Consider the following 22,684-nt stretch of genomic DNA (forward strand, 5'->3'; position numbering starts at 1 on the left):
ACTTGACATCCAGGGTTCATTCCCTGGACTTGTTAGTCCTACCCTTCACCTTTATGGGAACATGTAGGCCCTGAACTCTCACTATTTCCCTTTTGAATGACTCCCACTGGTCTGATATAGACTTTCCTATGAGTAGCTTCTCCCAGTCCACTTTGGCCAGATCCTGTCTTATCATATTGAAATCAGTCTTCCCCCAATTCAGGAACTTATTTCTGGTCCATCTTTGTCCTTTTCCATAACTACCTTAAATCTTACAGAGTTATGGTCACTATCCCCGAAATGCTCCCCCACTAACACTTCTACCACTTGCCCAGTTTCATTCCCTAAGATTAGGTCTACTATCACCCATTGTCTTGTAGGACTTTCTACATGCTGGCTCATAAAGGTCTCCTGGGTGCTCTTTAAGAATTCCACCTCCTCTCAGCCTTTCACACTAAGACTCTCCCAGTTAATGTGGGGAAGTTGAAATCCCCTATTATTACCCATTATTTTGCACTTCTCTGCAATTTGCCTACATATTGACTCCTCTAACTCCCCCTGACTGTTTGGAGGCCTATAGTCCACTCCCAGCAAAGTGATTGCCTCTTTTTTTTTTAAGTTCTACCCATATGGCCTCAATTGAGGAACCTTCTTAGATACCTCCTTACTGGAGTAATTGACTCCTTGATCAATAGTGCAATACTACCTCCTCTTTTACCCCTCCCCCATCATGCCTGAAGATTCTTTACTCTGGAATATTGAGCTGCCAGGCCTGCCCTTCCCTCAACCATGTCTCTGTGATAGCAACAATCTCATATTCCCATGTGTTAATCAATGCCCTCAATTGATCTGCCTTACTTGTAAGACTCCTTGCATTAAAATAGATGCAATCCAGCCTCACATTATTCCCTTGTGCCTTAACAGGTCTATATTTGCTCTGCCTTCCAGACTGACTTAGTTTCTCTTCAATATTTAGCTGTGCATCAGCCCTTACTGTACCTCCACTCTGTATCCCATCCCCCTGCCAAATTAGTTTAAACTCTCCCTGACAGCACTAGCAAACCTCCCTGCAAGGATGTTGGGCCCGTCTCCGTTCAGGTGCAACCCATCCACCTTGTACAGGCCCCACCTTCACCAGAAACAGACCCAGTGATCCAGGAAACTAAGCCATCCCTCCTTCACCATCTCTTCAGCATTCATCCTCTCTATCCTCCTATTCCTATACTCACTAGCATGTGGCACAGGGGGCAATCTAGAGATTACAACCTTTGAGGTCCTGCTTTTTAATCTGCTACCTAGCTCCCTAAATTCTTGTTGCAGGACCTCATCCCTCTTTCTACCTATGTCATTGTTACCAATGTGATCCACTTCCTCTGACTGTTTGCCCTCCCCCTTCAGAACGCCCTGCAGCTGTTCTGTGACATCCTTGACCCTGGCACCAGGGAGGCAATACATCATCCTGGTGTAACGACTGCGGCCACGGAAGCATCTGTCTGCACCCCTCACTATTGAGTCTCCTACCACTATTGCTCTTGCACTCTTACTCATCCCCGCTTGTGCAGCTGAGCCACTTGGCCGTGAACTTGGCTCTGGCTGCAGTCTCCAGAGGAATCTTCACCCTCACCATTTTCCAACACAGAAATACAGTCCTTGAGTGAGGTGCACTCTGGGGCTTTCCTGACTACCTGCCTGCCTCCCTTCTTCTGACTGGTGGTCACCAATTCCCTCTCTGACTACACTTCCTTAAGCTGCGGAGTGACCACATCCAAAAACATGCTATCCACGTAATCCTCAGCCTCACGGATGCTCTGCTGTGTCTCCAGCTGACGCTCGAGCTCCAAAATCCATTGCTTGAGATAGAGGATCAGCCATGATCATATTGAACGGCAGAGCAGGCTCAAAGGGCCAAATGACCTACTCCTGCTCCTACTTTTTTTGTTTTTGTGTTTATCTTGCTGCTTATATGAGTTTTTTGAGGTATTGGAATATTGTGACAAAGTTGTGTTGCATAGAAGATATTGTACTGTAGCGAGAAGTAGCAATCAGCAGAGTCTTCAAACTTGCTGATCAAGAAAACACAAATACAATTGTGAACTATTAAGTCTTTGTCCTCTGGTCTCTTAAAAGTTGTGTCACACAGAGACATCTGAGGACTCCAAAATTTTTCTTTGACAGTGAAGACCTATGTTGTTCAATCATTCCACTTTGTTGCTCAGGAGTCATTTGATCTTTCTACCCTGTGAGATTACTGATAAAATAGTATCCAATTCAATCCCTTGTGTGGAGTAATTATATGGAATAATGCTGTTAATAGACTTGTGCTCCAGGACTTTCTGCGACCCTAGCCAAGCTGTTCCAGTACAGCTACAACACTGGCATCTACCTGGCTGTGTGGAAAATTGCCCAGGCATGTCCTATACACAAAAAGCAAGACAAATCCAATCCAACCAACTACCACCCCATCAGTATATTCTCAATCATCAGTAAAGTGATGGAAGGGGTCATCAGCAGTGCTATCAAGCAGCACTTGCTTAGTAATAACCTGCTCGCCGACAATCAGTTTGGGTTCCATGAGGGCAACTCAGCTCCTGATCTCATTACAGCCTTGGTTCAAACATGAACAAAAGAGCTGAACTCCAGAAATGAGGTCAGTGTGACTGCCATTTACATCAAGGCAGCATTTGACCAAGTGTGGCACAAAGGAGCCCTAGCAAAACTGGAGTCACTGGGAATCGGGGAAAACTGTCTGCTGGTTGGAATCATACCGAGCAGAAAGGAAGATGGTTGTGGTTGTTGGAGGTCAATCATCTCAGTTCTAGGATACCACTGCAGGAGTTCCTCAGGGTAGTGTCCTCGGCCCAACCATCTTCAGCTGCTTCATCAATGACCTTCCTTTCATCATAAGGTCGGAAGTGGGGATGTTCGTTGATAATTGCACAATGTTCAGCACCATTTGCGACTCCTCAGATACTGAAGCAGTCCATGTCCAAATGCAGCAAGACCTGGACAATATCCAGATTTGGGCTGACAAGTGGCAAGTAACATTCTCACCACACAAGTGCCAGGCAATCTCCAACAAGAGAGAATTTAACCATTGCCCTTGACATTAAATGGCATTACCATCACTGACTCCCCCACTCGCAACACCCTGGGGATTATCATTGACCAGAAGCTGAACTGGACTAGTCATATAAATACTGTGGCCGCAAGAGCAGGTCAGAGGCTCAGAATCCTGCAGCAAGTAACTCTCCTCCTGACTCCCCAAAGACTGTCCACCATCTACAAGGCACATGTCAGGAGTGTGATGGAATACTCCCCACTTGCCTGGATGAGTGTAGCTCCAATGACACTTAAGAAGCTTGACGCTATCCAGGATTGGCACCACATCCACAAACATTGGCAGCAATGTGTACCATCTACAAGATGCACTGCAGGAACTCACAAGGCTTCTTAGACAGCACCTTTCAAACCCATGACTGCTACCGTCTAGCAGTAGACACATGGGAATACCACCACCTGGAAGTTCCCCTCCAAGCCACTCACCATTCTGACTTGGAAATATAACACCGTTCCTTCACTGTCACTGGGTCAAAATCCTGGAACTCCCTCCCTAAGAGCATTGTGGGTGTACCTACACCACATGGACTGAAGCGGTTCAAGAAGGCAGCTCACCACCACCTTCTCAAAAACAATTAGGGATGGGCAATAAATGCTGGCCTAGCCAGTGATGCCCACATCCCATGAATGAGTAAAAATAAATTTCTAAGGAGTCTAATCTCTGCAGAGACTGGGGGGTGGGGGACTGTAATGGTAGACTGTAATCTCTCAGTGGAGAGGTGGTGCCTGTGATCGCCAAGGGAACTGTAACTTCTGGGGGGCTCTGTATACTCCGGGGGACTGTAATCTCTGCAGTGGGAAACTGTAATCTCTGAGGGGGACTGTAATCTCTGGGGGGGTCTGTAATCTCCATGGGGGCTATAATCTCAGAGGGGATTTGAGGACGAACTGTAATCTCTGGGGACTGTTATCTTCATTGTGGGGGATTGTTGTCCCCAGAGTTGTGTGGACCTCCTTGCTTCAGGACTGCTGTGTGTTGAATCCCAGGAAGTTATCTTTTAGTATTTTAAAAAAGGACTTTGGTAGAACTGACACTCACCTTGAGACTGGGGAGATGACTGGCAACCAGTGCTGCCTCTACCCTCTTCCTGTCAGCTGGAAACATCTGGTAAATGCTGCAGACGCAAACACCATGAGAAGAAAGAACATCCTTAACTCCAGTATTACTTGTATTATAAGACCAGTTTACCACCAATGAGTTATTTAAATATCAGGATTTGTGGCAATATTCACTCATTAGTCAGATAAGGAATTATTTTATATATTTTCTTACACCTGCACTTTTATAAGTCAAAAGTTAAGATTTGTTTTTCAAATTCTCAACATACTTTCTGACTGGAATCCTCCTCTCTTCATTCACAAACAGCTTTATTTTAGTGAACCTGCAGAATAAAACGATAAAATTAATTGGCATTCCCATTGATCTGGAGTGCTCAACAACCACAACAGAATGCTGTTCGTGAAACTATCAGAGTCTCTTACCGGACTTCTTACACCCATCGATTGATACATCCTGCCGTACCAATAGTTACAAGGAGAGTGCATGTTGGGCACTTGTGATAGCGGAGCAGGGAAAGGCAATGAGAGAATCTGCTGGTGGGTGTGTTGAGAGATTACTGAGCAGGGACAAGAGAGATGATAGATCAGGAAATAGGGTCCAGGTAATGGGCAATGGTTCTTAAAACAAGGAAGATTGTTGAAGAAAGGCAGGATGGTGGAGTATGTCATACTTTCAACGCAGTGAGGGGACTGATGTGTGTGTGTGTGTGTGCGTGAGTGTGTCTGCGTGTTTCTGTATGTGTGAGTGTGGGTTTGTGTGTGTGTGTCTATATGTGTGTGTATGTATGCATGTTTATATGTGTGTGTGTATGCGTGTTTCTGTATATATGTGAGTATGTCTGTGTGTGTGTGTGTGTGTGTATGCATATTTCTGTATGTGTGTGTGGGTATGTCTGTGTGTCTATATGAGTGTGTGTGTGTGTATGCATGTTTGTATATATGTGTGGATGTATGCATGTGTGTATGCATGTTTGTATATGTGTGTGTGTATGCATGTTTGTATGTGTGTGTATGCGTGTTTATATATATGTGAGTGTATACCCATGTGTCTATATGTGTGTGCGGGTATGCGCGTGTGGGTGTGGATGTGTGTGTATTTTTTAAAATTCATTCTTGGGATGCGGACATCACTGACTAGGCATTTGCCCATCCCTAATTGCCCTTGAGAAGATAATGGTGAGCTACTTTCTTGAACTGCTGCTGTTGATGTGCTGTTAGGGAGGGACTTCCAGGAATTTGAACCAGTGACAGTAAAGGAACAGTGATATAGTTCCAAATCAGGATGGTGTGTGGCTTAGAGGGGATCTTGCAACTGTTAGTGTTCCCATGCATTGGGTGCTCTTGCCCTTCTAGGTGGGTAAAGGTGCTATCGATCAAAGGAGTCTTGGTTAACTGCTGCAGTATACTTTGTATATCTTGTAGATAGTACACACTGCTGTCACTGTGCATTGGTGGTGGAGGGAGTGAATGTTGCATGTGTTGTGTACCTATGTGTATACTTGTGTGTGTTTGTGTGTAAAACAAAAACAGAATTACCTGGAAAAACTCAGCAGGTCTGGCAGCATCGGCGGAGAAGAAAAGAGTTGACGTTTCGAGTCCTCATGACCCTTCGACAGAACTTGAGTTCGAGTCCAAGAAAGAGTTGAAATATAAGCTGGTTCAAGGTGTGTGTGTGGGGGGTGGAGAGAGAGAGAGAGAGGTGGAATGGGAGTGTGGTTGTAGGGACAAACAAGCAGTGATAGAAGCAGATCATCAAAAGATGTCACAAACAACAGGACAAAAGAACACATAGGTGTTAAAGTTGGTGATATTATCTAAACGAATGTGCTAATTAAGAATGGATGGTAGGGCACTCAAGGTATAGCTGTAGTGGGGGTGGGGAGAGCATAAAAGATTTGAAATATTTAAAAATAATGGAAATAGGTGGGAAAAGAAAAATCTATATAATTTATTGGAAAAAAACAAAAGGAAGGGGGGAAACAGAAAGGGGGTGGGGATGGAGGGGGGAGCTCAAGACCTAAAGTTGTTGAATTCAATATTCAGTCTGGAAGGCTGTAAAGTGCCTAGTCGGAAGATGACGTGTTGTTCCTCCAGTTTGCGTTGGGCTTCACTGGAACAATGCAGCAAGCCAAGGACAGACATGTGGGCAAGAGAGCAGGGTGGAGTGTTAAAATGGCAAGCGACAGGGAGGTTTGGGTCATTCTTGCGGACAGACCGCAGGTGTTCTGCAAAGCAGTCGCCCAGTTTACGTTTGGTCTCTCCAATGTAGAGGAGACCACATTGGGAGCAACGAATGCAGTAGACTAAGTTGGGGGAAATGCAAGTGAAATGCTGCTTCACTTGAATGGAGTGTTTGGGCCCTTGGATAGTGAGGAGAGAGGAAGTGAAGGGGCAGGTGTTGCATCTTTTGCATGGGCATGGGGTGGTGCCATAGGAGGGGGTTGAGGAGTAGGGGGTGATGGAGGAGTGGACCAGGGTGTGCCGGAGGGAGCGATCCCTACGGAATGCCGACAGGGGGGGTGAAGGGAAGATGTGTTTGGTGGTGGCATCATGCTGGAGTTGGCGGAAATGGCGGAGGATGATCCTTTGAATGCAGAGGCTGGTGGGGTGATAAGTGAGGACAAGGGGGACCCTATCATGTTTCTGGGAGGGAGGAGAAGGCATGAGGGCGGATGCGCGAGAGATGGGCCGGACACGGTTGAGGGCCCTGTCAACGACCGTGGGTGGAAAACCTCGGTTAAGGAAGGATGACATGTCAGAGGAACTGTTTTTGAAGGTAGCATCATCGGACAGATGCGACGGAGGTGAAGGAACTAAGAGAATGGGATGGAGTCCTTACAGGAAGCGGGGTGTGAGGAGCTGTAGTCGAGGTAGCTGTGGGAGTCGGTGGGTTTGTAATGGATATTGGTGGACAGTCTATAACCAGAGATTGAGACAGAGAGGTCAAGGAAGGGAAGGGAAGTGTCAGAGATGGACCATGTGAAAATGATGGAGGGGTGGAGATTGGAAGCAAAATTAAGAAATTTTTCCAAGTCCCGATGAGAGCACGAAGCAGCACCGAAGTAATCATCGATGTACCGGAGAAAGAGTTGTGGAAGGGGGCCGGAGTAGGACTGGAACAAGGAATGTTCCACATACCCCAAAAAGAGACAGGCATAGCTGGGGCCCATGCAGGTACCCATAGCTACACCTTTTATTTGAAGGAAGTGAAAGGAGTTGAAGGAGAAATTGTTCAGTGTGAGAACAAGTTCAGCCAGACGGAGGAGAGTAGTGGTGGATGGGGATTGTTCGGGCCTCTGTTCGAGGAAGAAGCTAAGGGCCCTCAGACCATCCTGGTGGGGGATGGAGGTGTAGAGGGATTGGACGTCCATGGTGAAGAGGAAGCGGTTGGGGCCAGGGAACTGGAAATTGTTGATGTGACGTAAGGTGTCAGAGGAATCACGCATGTAGGTGGGAAGGGACTGGACAAGGGGAGAGAGAAGGGAGTCAAGATAACGAGAAATGAGTTCTGTGGGGCAGGAGCAATGTGGCTGTATCTGTGTGTATGTGTATGTGGGTGTGGGTATGTGAGTGTGTGGGTATGTGTGTGAGTATGAGTTTGTGTGTGAATGTGTGTGTGAGTGTGTTGTGGGTGTGTGAGTATAGGTGTGAGAGTGTGTGGGTATGGGTGTGGGTGAGAGTGTGTGCATATGGGTGTGTGAGTGAGGGTAAGCGTGAGTATGAGTGAGTGTGAGCACGAGCATGAGTGAGTGTGACCGTGAGCATGAGTGAGTGTGTCTGTGTGGGGATAGGTGGGTATGTGTGTGGATGTGAGTGTGTGTGAGTGTGTGAGGGTGTGAGTGTGCGGGTATGGGTGTGTGAGAATGAATCTGAGTGAGTGTGTATTTGTGTGGGGGGTTGTGAATGTGTATGGGTTTGTGGGTGTGGGTGTGGATGTGAGTATGTGTGAGAGAGAGTGTGGTATGGGTGTGTATATATGTGTGTGTGTGTGTGTGTGTGTGTGTGTCTACATCTGTATTGTGTGTGTGGGTTTGGGTATGTGAGTGTATGGGTGTGTTTGTAAGTATGAGTTTGTGTGTGAATGTGTTGTGGGCGTGTGAGCATGTGGTTGTGAGTGTGTCTGGGCGTGTGTGTGTGTGTGTGTGTGTGTATGTGCATGTGTGTGTGTGTGTGTGTGTGTGTGTGTGTGTGGGTGTGTGGGTGGGTGTGTGAGCATGTGGGGACGGGTGTGGGTGAGTGAGAATGTGTGTGTGGAAGGGTGGGTGTGAGTGTGTATGTGTGTGTGTAGGGGGGTGAGTTGTGAGTGTGGGTGTGAGCGTATACGGGTGTGTGAGGGTGTGTGGGTGTATGTGTGTGTGAGTGAGTGTGTGGGTGATTGTGTGTGTATGTTTGTGTGTGTGTGTGTGTGCATGTGTGTGAGAGAGGGAGAGAGTCTGTGGGCTTGTATGTGTGTATTCACCAGGCAAAGCATTTGGAGATGAGAAGATACAAGAGAGGAATAGTTCAGTGTAGTAATTCTTAATAGTGGCAATAAAGCCAGCGAGAAAGGAAATATGTGCAGGGCTACAGAGAAAGAGAAGGGGAGTGGGGTTCATTGGTACCTGATCCAAAGCCATGATGGGCTGAATGGCATTTTTTATGCTATATGATTCTATGGAATGGTGAAGAGGTTACCACTAAGATATGTTTTCTTTAATATTGTGTCCAGGGGTCTGGAAGAGAAGGTCTCCAGATATCCCTATGGAGTCAGGGGGCTGCCTGCAAGGATCCAGGACCCCTCAATAGCTGATGGTATCAGACAGCCCAACTGCCCTTTGGATCTGGAAGAGGGTAGATTCACGAGGCGAGGTTCCAATCTCTGAGGGATGGGCAGGGACAGAGTATTCAAGTCACCTGGGTTTATAATGTTCACTCCATATATGGGTAGCCTGGCACAAAGCTAAGAAAAGGGAACTTGTTGAGAATAGTTTATCAATGAAGGTGATGCAAGTATAGAGAGGATGTAGAGAGTAAGAGTTGATCAGATGAAGAAGAATGAAGAGTGGAGCAATCAAGAGGCAGAGGTGATAACTCAGGGTGTGTTTGAAACTGTGGGCTGAACTTCAGGCGGGACACCAAACACCAGCTCATGTATCTCTCCCACTCTACCCACCAGTCCCTGGGGAATCAGATGGAGACAGTGGCTGGAATCTTGTGCCCTTGCTGGTGGCAAGCTTGGAGATGGGAAGGGCACTTGCTTAAACAGGATGGTGGCCTACTGGAACCCTGCTACCTTCCTGCCTCCGCCAGAATTAAGTTCTCAGCAGACAAGCCCATGGCCAACCTTCCGCCCTTCCACCTAATGAGGCCCTTAAGTGGCCAATTAATGGTCAGTTAGGGGGTCTCATCCCGTTGCCCCGTCACCATGCGGCATACACAGCAGGTAAAACTGTGCAGCTAACTTGTCACATCTAATGGGGGGGGCCTGATCAAAGGCACTCAGTGCCTGATCAAGAGACTGGGCATCAGAAATGGGGGGTCTCGCTGAGAGACACCCCCCTATCCTTGCTGCTGAACCCCCCTCACTCCTTACCCTGCAACCCCCACCTCACAAAATCTCACTAACCCCACATTACTTATCTGTGGCCTGGGTCGTTCTACGATTCTGGGACTCTGATGCCTGTCCTTCCAGCAGCAGCCATGGTTGCCCCAGAGGCACTGGTGAACACAAGAGCTGCCTCTGATTGGCTAGCAGCTCTCGGTAGGTGAGACTTCCGCCCCCAGGGCCTTGATTCCAGGGGATGGCCCACCACTGGCCTCACCACTGCTTGATGGGTTCTCTAGCTGGCAGATGAGACCCTGAGGCCTCAACAAGATTCTGTCCAGTGTGTGGCAAGAAATTGTCTGGTAAGGCAGGAGTGAAGAGGAAAGGGGCCAGGCCCTGCCTTGAGAATTTACATCGGGTATATATAAACAATAAAGACAGAATGTGTGGCTTCCAAATGGAAACTCAGTTACATCGATGGGCCCTGATTCAATCAGAGACCTCCTCTAAACCCAGATCACTTCAAGACACTCCTCCATAGGCTCTGCTCATATCTACAGGTTTATATCATTCACACACACACACACACACAGACACACATAAACATATGGACACACACTCACACATTCAAACTCACACTCACACACAAACACAGCCACACATACTCACAAAAATCCGGGGTGATGATGCCAAGTCGTGAATCGAACGTCAACATGCCAGTTTTCCATATTACAGAAGCTGGGCAGCCTGCCCACTGCTTGTAAAAGACTTATTAAAAGGCATTTGTTAACAAGGCAAGTGACCGGAAATATACGCTGCCCACGCCATAATGCGGTTGGCAGTGGAAGGTGGATAAGAGTTGGTTGGCCACTTTTTCACCAATTCTGCACAATGAGTGCAACCCCTCCCCCCAAGGCAGTATCCCCCACCACCTTTTGTGCCTCCACCCTGGCCTCCAAAGCACGCTACCCCTCTCTCCCCACAAAATACCAGACTTACCTGAGTCCAGTATCCATGCTATCTTCTTCGTGGAAGTGTTTGCAATTCCAGTGGTACCCACAACTGAGTTCTGGTGCTGCTGGGACTGCAAGAGCTGTCAGCCAACCAGATTGGCCAGCAGCTCTCAAGGCGAGGACGTCCTTCCACTGAAGCCACCTGCGGCATAATATTACTGAGGGATAGCCTTTTTTAGTTGGTCTGTGGCCAGCTTTTCTAACTGGGGGAGGGGGGTGAACATATGTGCTAGAATACGCCTCGCCACCCCCCCCCCCAAAGAAAATTCACCCCTAAAACTCACACACAAATGTAGTACTCTAACACTTAAACTCGCAGACATTCTTTCTCACACACGCCCACACTCTCTCTCAGACACGCCTATTGTGAGGATGTTGTATTATTGGGGCTCATTGTCTGCAGGTCAATGATTTACAGGCAGAATCTAATCTCTGCGCAAAGCTACGGGGAACACTTACATTTTATTGATGGTGACAGACTGAGGAGGATTGCGGCACAGTGGATGGGTAACGATATTCAAGATTTCATCCGCCCAGCCCTAAACAAGAAAACAAAGAAAGGTGCAGATGAAGCTTTGGCGAACATGTTACTGCATCACCTGTACACACTCCACCAGCACATCATAGGAAGCAAAGCAATTCCAAATGTCCAGAGAAGAAATCAGTGACTGGTTTAATTTCATGTTATTTGGTGAAGCTCCAACATTCTGGGCCCTGACTCTCAAAACAAGAATTGTTTTCCTGCAAGGAGCCCTGACTCACTAATAAACCACCCCCTCACACTTCCAATTCACACTCACTCCCTCCCCTCACACTTCCAACACACACTCACTCCCTCCCCTCACACTATCGATTCACACTCACTCCCTCCCCTCACACTTCCAACTCACACTCACTCCCTCCCCTCACACTTCCAACTCACACTCACTCCCTCCCCTCACACTTCCAACTCACACTCACTCCCTCCCCTCACACTTCCAACTCACACTCACTCACTCCCCTCACACTTCCAACTCACACTCACTCCCTCCCCTCACACTTCCAACTCATACTCATTCCCTCCCCTCAAACCTCCAACTCACACTCACTCCCTCCCCTCACACCTCCAACTCACATTTATTCCCTCCCCTCACACCTCCAGCTCACACTCATTCCCATCACACCTCCAATTCACACTCACTCCTCTCACACCTCCAACTCACATTCACTCCCTCCCCTCACACCTCCAACTCATACTCACTCACTCCCTTCACACTTCCTCAATCACTCCCTCCCTCACATTATATCCTATAAAAGAAGATGATTTTTTTGATTCATTCAGGGGATGTGGGTGTCACTGGTTAGGCCAGCATTTATTGCCTGTCCCTAATTACCCTTGAGAAAGTGGTAGTGAACTGCCTTCTTGAACCACTGCAGAAGGCAGCTCACCACCTTCTCAAGGTCAATTAGGGATGGCCAATAAATGCTGGCCTAGCCAGCAAAGCCCACATCCCATGAATGAATAAAAAAAAATCACCTTATTTCATAGGAGGTGATGGGAGAGCATGAGTAATGCCAATGAATGGATATTTGCTTATATCTAGTTTCCACTTGAGGGTGATGATGATGGTGGTAATATTAATGGTCATCATAGAGATGGTAGTGCTGGTGATCATTCACCTGAACTCACCCCATCTTAACCACCCCAACTGCACCCTAACCACCCTAACTGACCCCACCCAAACAAACCCATCCCACCCAACAATACTGAGGGAGTGCTGCACTGTCATAGGTGCAGTATTGAGGGACTGTCAGAAAGTCAGTACCAAGGGAGTGTGGCATTGTCAGAGAACAGTACTGAGGGAATGTGACACTGTCGGATGGTCAGTACCAAAGGAGCGTGGCATTGTCAGAGGGACAGAACTGAGAAAGTGCTGCACTGCTGGACAAGCAGTACTCAGGGAGAGCTGGACTGTCAGAGAGGCAGTATTCATGGAGCACTGCAGTGTCAGAGGGGCAGTACTCGGGGAGCGCTGCACTGTTGGAGGGGCAGTACTCAGGGAGCACTGCATTATCAGTAGTGTTGTCTTTCAGATGAAACATTAAACTGAGGCCTGGTCTACCTTCTCAGGTTCATGTACCTGTGGAACCTGTGGTGATGATAGAAAGTACAGGTTTTGCTGTGATTACACAGCATCAAAGAAGAGCCTGTGTCTACATATTTCCAGCACTCTGTCGTCTCAGCCCCAGGGCAATGAGTTAACACAGTCCACTTACCTTGACCACATTTTCCTTGAAAGCAACAAAGTTGTCGAAAGTCAGATTAACAAAATCAGGCCCTGACACCACGGTGAGACACTTGGAATAGAAATTAGACTCCGGGTTTTCTACGTTAAAAATCTCACGAATTTTAGGATTCTGTTAAGAAAAAAATAAAACAAAAGAAATACATAGCATCCTATTCACAATCAATAATGAATCCCCTATCCTGAGCCACCCAGGTTCCAGACAAGGATGGATCAGATTCCAGTGGGTATTGAGCATCAACCAGGGCCAAGTGAGGTGGGCGAGTGTCAAGTAAGAGGTGGGTGGGTATTGGGTGAGAGCTGGGCAGTATTGTGATGTGGTGTATGTATATCTTTAAGAGGGCATATCTTAAACTGCTGTCAATCACTACAACCAAGAGAGGATGTGATGTAGTGGTCCCATGACTTTGAACCCAGCTTACAAGCAGCAGTGGCAGAGGTTAGACATGTGTATATAGTCTCCTAGTTACCATTGTATGTACATGTATATAATTATGTTCTTGTCCTTAAATAAGGCACCAACAATATCGTTTTACTGATCTTGTCATATGACTGGTATGTTTATGCCTAATAGATGAACGTAACATAGTGGCAGTGTGGTTTTTGAATATTTGAATGAAAAGTATAGAAACCTCAACCCTTCACATGCAGCATAAGAACTGCTATGGAAATGAAACAAATATCGAATACTAACTCGTCGTGTGTAAGTAATTCTGCAGCACTGTACAAATCCTATACACTGTACCTTCGTTCTAGGACATTGCACCAGCCAGCAGGTACAGGTCCAGGTTAGATTGTTCAAATTTGGGAAAGCTTAATTAGTATAAGTCTACCTGCTGTGAAGTTAGTGTAGGAATGGCCATTAAAAGCTGACTCTGGGTGATCGAGCTTTAAGCAAAACTCCACAGACAGAGGAATCTATTAATGCTGCAGTGCATTTCCTCAGGAGGTCAGGATGGAAGTTAAACACTTAAGACTAGACTAGGGAAGAAGAGCCCATTGAGAATCCGCTCCCAGCAGTTCCTAACAGCCAGTAGAAGCCTGTAAAAAGTTGTTTTTTTCTATGTTTAATATTCCCCTGCAAATCTTGCAGTTATTTCGCGCCTAAATCACTCCTTTGTGGGTGGAGCTTAAGTAAGCCCGGGAGAACCAGAAACAGCTCAACAGTGCCACCATTGCAGTCAAGCAATAACCTATTACCAGCTCAGGCAGTGGCCACTTAAGGTATTGCAACTCAGAGAGCCAAGCGATGTTCTGTGGGGATGTCAAAAGCCAGGATAGCTGACCTATTGCAGCTAGCCTTAATGATCCTATAAAAAGCCACAAGGTGACCACAAAATTTCCAAGACTGAATTGAAAGGTAACAGGTCTCTTATCTGAGTTTATTTTATTTCAACAATGTGTAGAGCTGCATTTTCTGGACCTCAATATTTTTGAACCAGATAAACAAGCCATTAAGATTAAAATTGCTATAGGCAATAGGATGATGGTCTTAAAAAGCTAGAGAAAATATGGTCAACACTCAAAGATAAAATAGAACATTCCAAATACATCACCTGGAATTCATGTCTTTCAGGCAACAACTGACAGAGGCCATTGGTCAATTAATATGTAGATGTAGAGGCAAGGGGCATGATATAGTGGTACCAACAGAAGCCTATGCCACCATCCAGATTATATGCTCACAAATGCAGGGACCATATAATCTATATGCAAAACTGGATACCGGTGCAGTCGCAAACATTTGCACATTGAAATGTACGTACACACAGAAGTGGCAAGCGATGATTCAACCAACCACTGCCAAACTCACCATGTACAATTGACTCAGAGATTCCATCCCTGGGACCCAGTGCACTCATATCATTACAACAACTCGCCCTGAAGAAGAGTCATATGGACTCGAAAGGTCAACTCTGTTTTTCTATCTCCGCAGATGCTGTTAGACCTGCTGAGTTTTTCCAGCATTTTCTGTTTTCGTTTCAGATTTCCAGCATCCACAGTATTTTGCTTTTATCTGTAGGGATCTAACTCTCGTTAACATCCATAGTGTCAACGATTTGATGATGCAGGCAACAGAACACATGGATACCTCAATCGCCTCAGAAGCCGACCAAACATCCCCATATCCGGACAGGTTCGATCAGATTGAAAGTTTCAAGGGTGATGCAGTACTGCATCTATGTGCAGACACTACTCCATCCATCAATCCACTGCACAAGTGTAGCATTCACATCCAGAACATGACAAAAGCTGAACTAGATATGATGGAGAGAAATGGTATAGTCCAAAATGTTTAGTGCACAGATTTGTGTAACTCCATCACAAATGTCATTACGATAGCTGGTTCTATACACATTGTTTAGAGCTAAGGTGTTAGAAGGTGACTCTAAAATGATGTCCTCATAAAGTCCCCACACTTGAGGAGCTGAACCCCAAGTTTGTGAATGCCAAATTCTTCCCTAAACTTGACGCTCAGAATGGCTAACCGTAGGCACATCTGGAGAAGACATCTCGGGAGCTAACGACATTCCATACTACTTTTGGGAGATCCTTTTTTCCAAAGTTGCTGTTCAGGCTTTCCATGAGCCAACATATTTTCCAACAACATCTGGACAGGATCGTGTGTGAGATCCCAGGATGCATCTGCATAGCAAATGACATTGCCATTGTTTGCACAACAAAACAGGAGGAGCGTGATCAAAATTTGCATCTTCTGATGGAAGCTGCATGAAGAGAGGCCTTGTATTTATTAGTCAGAAATGCAACATTAACACTACACAGGTCAACCTTTTAAGGTCCATCTTTTCTGACATAGGCATCTGTTCTGACCCTAGCAAGCTAGAAGACAAAGGCCACAGCGCAAGACAAAAATGGTCTGCAATTTTGCCTTGGTTTATTTCATTTCCTCTCATCCCATATACCTAACTTTGCCCAGAAAGTCTCACTTCCTCATGAACATTTGAAGAAAGAAGTAAGCTTTGTTTTGCAGGAAGATCATCAACGTATTTTTAATGACCTTAAAAAGTCATTAACTGAAGGACCATCAACTCTTCAGTTTTATGATCTGATCAAGGAGACTTTTTTGAGATTGCTGCGTCCCACACAGGACTTGGAGTGCCATGGAAGTACTATTCAGTGGACAAGTGCAGATAATCTTTCCCAGTTATCGCTTGTCGATACTCTCAGGAGTATAAGATGCACTAACTGAAAAACAGGGAAGATGAAAGATGCCCATGGCCGGCATGCGGGTAATGACTTACCCAACTTGAATATTGGACAAAGCATTTGAGTACAACACCCAACTGATAGCACATAGAATCCAGCAGAAATCGTCAGCATATGCCTAGAACCAAGATTGTTTCAAGTATGAACACCAAATGGCATGACCATGTGACAAAACAGATGCCAAATCAGAACAATACCACAACCAGAAATACTGAGTAATCCTATTGCGAACAGTTCTAAGGCGCAGCACAAACACAGCACCCCTAACCAGCATTCTGAAAACATACAAGTCTCCAGCCAAGATCACTGTAGCTAAGTCTGGACAGATAAGCAAACCACCGATACATTTCAGAGACTTACACATCTATTTTTGGTATAATGGTATATTCAGACACAATGAGCTGAATTTTCCCAGAATTGCACTAAGCGCGGTATTGGTCGGTTAAAATGGAGTCCTACCCACTGATGAAAATGATGGGTTTTCATGCTGTATCTTCCCAAGTCCACCTCATTATATATTCACTCCTGCGAAACACACCATTTCCATGGCAGGTGGGCTTTCATTCGCCCGCTTGCCATCACTCCACTATTGCATCACGCCGACCGCCAGATTTAAAAGGCAGCCGCCAGCTAAGCACTCATCGCCACCAGCTCACCACCACTGCCAGCGAGATATAGCCAGCAAAGGAAAAAAGACTGCAGCCCCCAGCTTCAACGATGGGTCCCTTGAGTGACTGCTGGATGCCATGGAAGCGCATCGGGATGTATTCTATCCCCGCTCTGGCCACAAGGGTAGCAATATCACCAATCTGGCTTGGGAGTAAATGGCAGTGGTGGTCAGCGCCAATGCCCTTCAGAAGAGGACAGCCACCCAGTGCCGCAAAAGGGGAATGATCTCCTCCATTCTGCTAGGGTAAGTCACTCTTTTCATCACTCCCAACTCACACATTCACAAACCCATCACACATCCACAGGGCCTCACTCACTGCCAGTGCAAGGGGCATCACCATTCATTCTTTCGCACACACCATCATTGCCCTCATCCCGTCCATGGGACCACTCACTACCCACACAGGCCAGGAATACTTATCATCTGGCCTGGCAGGAATCCTGATACGCTCTCTCCATCTCTATCCATTCAGGACAAACTGGCTCACAGCAGGAGGGAAAGGTCGCAGACAGGTGGAGGGATGCCGTAATTCAAAGTTCTCACAGGATTTGAAAACAGGGCCATCCAGCTGGCCGGCAATGATCGGGACCGGTCCTGTGCTGACACTGAGGTCGGTGCTGCTGTACCAAGTGAGGATCCAGCAATGCAACATCCACCAGATAGCCATACTGTGAGTGATGGTCCTCTTTCACAGGCCACTGCCATGCACTAGTTATCTCTCCTTGCTTTCACAGGCACATCTGGGAATCAGCAAGCGGAGCCCATGACCCAGAGCCTCCAAGCAAGCTCTGAAGAAACTTCTGAAAAGGAATCTGAAGGCACCCTCCCTGAAATCCCATAAAAGCACTCACCCACATCCTCCACTAGCGTAGAGACACACATCTCAGTGGGACCTAGCTTTAGAATATCCTCGGGAACACAATCTGGTGAGCACATTGCACTTTCTGATCCACAGCAAGCGGAGGCAGAGATTTCCCAGGCCCCCGGCACTCGGAGGACTGCTGGAGGCCAGAACGTTGCTGAGTCCGAGTCAGATCACAAGCCACTGGACTCGGTCATGGCACAGTTGCTGGATCTGCAAAGGCAAGCTCGGGAACATCAGGAAGGGATGGCCGCCGCACTTTGTCAGCAGCCATGGCCTCTGCAGGTAACCCTTGTCCCCAAGGAGCCAACCCTGCAGCCTCTGTGGACTCTGGAAGACTGCAGGGATCTGCGAGCAACTCAGGATGAAGGCATTGTGCATACTCCCTGGAAACCGTGTGCATATCTGCAGGATGTGTTTCTGGTGGTCACATACCAGCTGCACGTTCAATGAGTGGAAGCCTTTGCGGTTGATGATGTCCATTGAGTGTAGTGATGGAGACCTGAGTGCCACATGAGTGCAGTCAATCGCACCCTATACCTGTGGGAACTCCAAGATCAGGGCAAATCCAATGGCCCTTGCATCCTGGCTGTCCCGGTCCCGGGTAAAATGCACAAAGTTGTGTGCCATGGAGAAGATGGCATCCGTGACACCATGGATGCATTTGTGGGTAGCAGATTGTGAAATTCCATAGAGGTCACCTGTGGAGCCCTGAAAGGAGCCACTGGCATAGAAATTGAGCGCCGCGGTCACTTTCACAGCCACTAGCAGTAGATGCCCTCCATGTCCCCTTTGCGCCTAGTCCTGAAACAAGTGGCAGATGTGAGCCACCAGGTCCCTAGACATGCGCAGTCATCAGCAACACTGGTTCTCAGTCATCTGCAGGAATGGCAGGCAGTGTCTATAGCCCCTGGGTGTCGCTAGGTGCTGACCAGCAACAGTTCGCTGTTGCCCCTCGGCAGCATGTGTGGGAGCCCCTGCTGCCCCTTCTTCATGAGGTTGCTGCCCCTGCTTTGCGTAGCCAGGTGCCTCAGTCGCTCTCCCGCCGACTTGGACAGACAATATGGTGGGGTTCCAAAAGCCTGGCCGGATGGCCTTTTAATTATGCCAATGTATTACAATTATCTTTCCACCGACCGATGGCAGGAAATGCAGCCAGCTGTTGGCGTGCTGAGCAGGAGATCGCGACCTGCCTTCACACCGTCATGAAGTGGGTCCCGCCATATTTTCCACCTATCACACCCGGCATCAGCGGGCTTGGAAAATTCCGCCCATTGTTTTTGTTTTGCTTTCATGTAAATAGGTTGATTCTTTAAGGGTATCCTAATTTAGATTAAAGGGTGATATGATGTGCATGTACATTTAAGAGGGCATATCTTAAACTGCTGTCAATCACTACCACAAGATAGAATGTGACCTAGCAGTCCCATGATTCTGAACTCAGACTAAAAGCAGCAGTGGCAGAAATCAGACATGTGTACAGGCTCCTAGTTAACAATGTACGTATATAGTCTTCTAATAAAGGGTCTTTGTTGCATGATTGGTACTTTTACATCAAATAGAAGGATATAACAGGCAGGGTGGGTGAGGGTATGTAAGGGCCGACCAGGATGGGTGAGGGCCAGTTGGTGTGGATGAGGGTCTGCAGCTTGGTGAGGTTTTGTTGGGATCCATTATTTACAAACTGATGATGATAGTGTTTGAATACTGCATCAAAATCTTGCTACCCTAAGTCAGATGCTCAGAGTCGAGTGAGGAAGTCAGGAACAACTCATTTGCCTAAGAGCTCCAGGTGTACACTCAGAGCTCCTGTTACCAGCCTGATTTTATTGTTTATGTGAAGGTGAATCACAGCATTGCAAACTAGGAAATCCACTCCCTTTTGCCTCCCAGTCAAGCTTACTATTTATAAAGACAACAACACAAATTTTCAGAAGCATCACAGTGAGTCATACTGGTGTGGGGTGCACTCACTGACCCCATGTAATGGATTCTCCCATCACTTTGATGGATGAATGTTCAGCAAGGAGACCAGTTATTCATCTTTTAGGTTGGCGGTCAACTCATATGTGATGTTAAGCCAAATCTTGATTTGCAGATCTGATTGCAAATTACATATGAAGTCATTGTTGGAGGGTTGGGTGAAGGTACTGACTTTGAAATGTGCTCACTTGTCCTGTAAGGACCTGACTCTGTTCTCCTCAAATGTTGCTTGATGACAGAGACTTCTTCATTTTGATCTCTCTAAGGTTGTTTTTTTCCTCATGTCATGAGGTCCTACTTAGAGGCGCTAAGGATGGCTTTCAGGATGTCTTTGAAAAGAATTTTGGGACATCCTATAGTGTGGGTTCCTATGCTTAACTGGCTATAGAATGCTGCCTTTGGTATGCAGGAATCCTCCAGGCGGACCACATGACTGACAAAGCAAAGCTGAGCACTGATGAGCATGATCTTGATACCAGAATGTGGCACCTTGCATGAACTTTGGTGTTTGAGATTTTGTCCTGCCACTTGATGTTGCAGATAGATCTTAAGCAGCGAAGGTGGAATGCATCTAGTTACTTTATGTGACACTAGAAGATTCTCCATGCCTCACAGTCATAGAGAAATGATGTGAGGACCACTGCCTGGCAGACTTTGATCTTTGTTTTGAGACAAACTCCATGCTTTTTCCAAAGTCTGTGGGGGAGCCTCCCGAATGCTGGCTTATTTTGTCAGGGAATGGATGATTTAATCATCCAACCTGGTGTTATTGGATAACAGATACTCCCAAGATAGCAGACGAGGAGGAGATTGCAAAGTATGAAACATTCCTTCCAGGTGAGGATCGTTTTTGGAAGGTTTTGGCTACTTTCTATGGGGAAGGCCGTATCTTAAGTTGCAGAATTAGGGACACACTCAAGCTGTGTTAAGTGAACACAAGTTCAGATCTAAAAAGCTGGAAAGCTTTTACAGACAACTTTAATTACGGGATTGCTGATGAATATGTTTATGCCTAATCCACCACCTTTTGATGTGCATTCGGAGCCATCATCTGTATTCCCACATTGGCAAAAGTGATTACACCAGTTTGAAGGCACAGTGGTAGGTTTTACAATCACAGATGATGAAAGGAAAAAGGCCTTGCTCCTTCACTATGGCAGTGGAGAATTGGAAGATGTTTATGAGACACTTACACCAGAGAAAATGACTACAACTCAGTTACAAATGCACCAACAACTTAAATAGTTTGCAAATTTACATTTCTATCTCCTTCCCAATATTCGGTGGTCTATAGTATACAGCCAGTAGTGTAAAGTTCCTTAATTGTTCCTTAATTCTAACCAAATAGATTCTGTCGATGACCCCTTAACTCCATCATCCCTCTCCAGTGCAATAACAGTTCCTTTGATCAATTCTATTAGCCCTCTCCCCCTTTTTTCTCTTCCCTCTCTGAATATTTTGTAGCCAGGAATATTAGTTAAAAAATCTTTCTTTGAACTATGTCTCTATTATAGCCACTGCATCAGAGTCCCTTTTGGTGACTTGTGCCTGCAGCTTTATTGACCACATTAATATAAATACACTCCAATCCTGTGTGTCACCATATCATAAAAAGGGTATAGAAACACTGGAGGAGGTATAAGGAAGACACCAGAAATGCATGGGTATGCTTATCAGGAAAGGATTAATAGGCTGGCTCTCTTTTCTCTCAAAAAAAGGCTGAGGAGTAACCTAATAGAGATATTTAAAATTATATAAGATTTTAATAGTGTGGATACAGAGAGAATGTTTCCTCTTGTGGGGAAGAACATAACTAGAGTCCATCAATATAAGATAGTCACCAAGAAATCCAATGGAGAATTCAGAAGAAACTTCTTTACCCAAAGAGTGGTGAGAATGTGGAACTCATACCACAGTGAGTGGTTGAAGTGAATAGTATAGATGCAATTAAGGGGAAGCTAGACAAGTTTACGAGGGAGAAGGGAATAGATAATATATGAGGAAAGATGGGAGGAGACTCAAACGGAGCATAAAAGCCAGTGTGAACTGGGTGGGCCAAATGGCCTGTTTCTGTGCTTTATATCCTATGTTATGCTATGTAATGTTTCATAATCGTATTCAACCTCTGCCAAATTATTTCAAAATTCCTCCCTCACCCCTGGATAACCTTTCTGCGAGGAAATTGATCCCCGTTCTATTAAGGCACAAGCTATCCCACCTTGAACTGGTTCCAGTGCCTGACAAATCTGAAACCCTCCCTCCTGCACTATTCCTCAAGCCACCTCGGAATATGACTTATCCTACTATTCCTATACTCGCCAGCCAATGGCTCTGGAAATTATCCAGGAATTATTATCCATAAGCTTGTGTTCTTTAACTTCCTCCCTAGCTCCTGAAACTCTGACTGCATAATCTCAATCTTTTATTCCAATGTCATTGGTTTGCATGTGGTCCACTCCTTCCTGCTGTTCACCTTCCACCTGGGGGAAGTTCAGCACCCTCTCAGTGATGTCCTTTACCCTGACACCAGGGAGGCTTGTAAGGGCTATACCTGGACATGCTTGCCACAAGGGTTTCACATTGCCACAATGTCCCCACCATCATCCATAAACGTATAGCTGGGGCATTGAAAAGCTTTTCACGACCAGGCTGTCTATTCCAGTACATCGATGACCTCCTCTTTGCCACTAAGGACTGCCCTCAGAATTTAACCCTCTTAAAGGAACTGCTGCAGTTACTAAAGAAGGCCAGACTTAGTCCATTCGTGTAAGCACAGCTGGTACAGGACCACGTCACCTTTCTGGGAGTACAAGTCAGGTCATCTGATATTAGCCCTGATCAACACAGGATTGAGACCATCCAACATCTGGGCCTGCCCACCTCAAAGACTGGCTTACATTCCATCCTCGGGCTGGAGGGGTATCAACAGAGTTTCATTCCTCAATTTGCAGAAATCGCAGCACC

The 22,684-nt window shown here is 46.3% G+C and overlaps 1 protein-coding gene across 1 annotated transcript in view; it reads right to left on the bottom strand.

The window, feature by feature from the left end:
- The window catches only part of LOC121292315 (1-phosphatidylinositol 4,5-bisphosphate phosphodiesterase beta-2-like), a 138,949-nt gene that overhangs the window by 107,329 nt on the left and 8,936 nt on the right, over positions 1–22,684 (bottom strand). Inside the window, 4 exon segments of the mRNA XM_041214167.1 lie at positions 4,136–4,211; positions 4,425–4,478; positions 11,152–11,231; positions 12,949–13,089. Of these exon segments, the coding sequence (XP_041070101.1) occupies positions 4,136–4,211; positions 4,425–4,478; positions 11,152–11,231; positions 12,949–13,089 (351 nt within the window).

Source organism: Carcharodon carcharias, chromosome 20 (genome assembly GCF_017639515.1).
Source record: "Carcharodon carcharias isolate sCarCar2 chromosome 20, sCarCar2.pri, whole genome shotgun sequence".
Lineage (NCBI taxonomy): Eukaryota > Metazoa > Chordata > Chondrichthyes > Lamniformes > Lamnidae > Carcharodon > Carcharodon carcharias.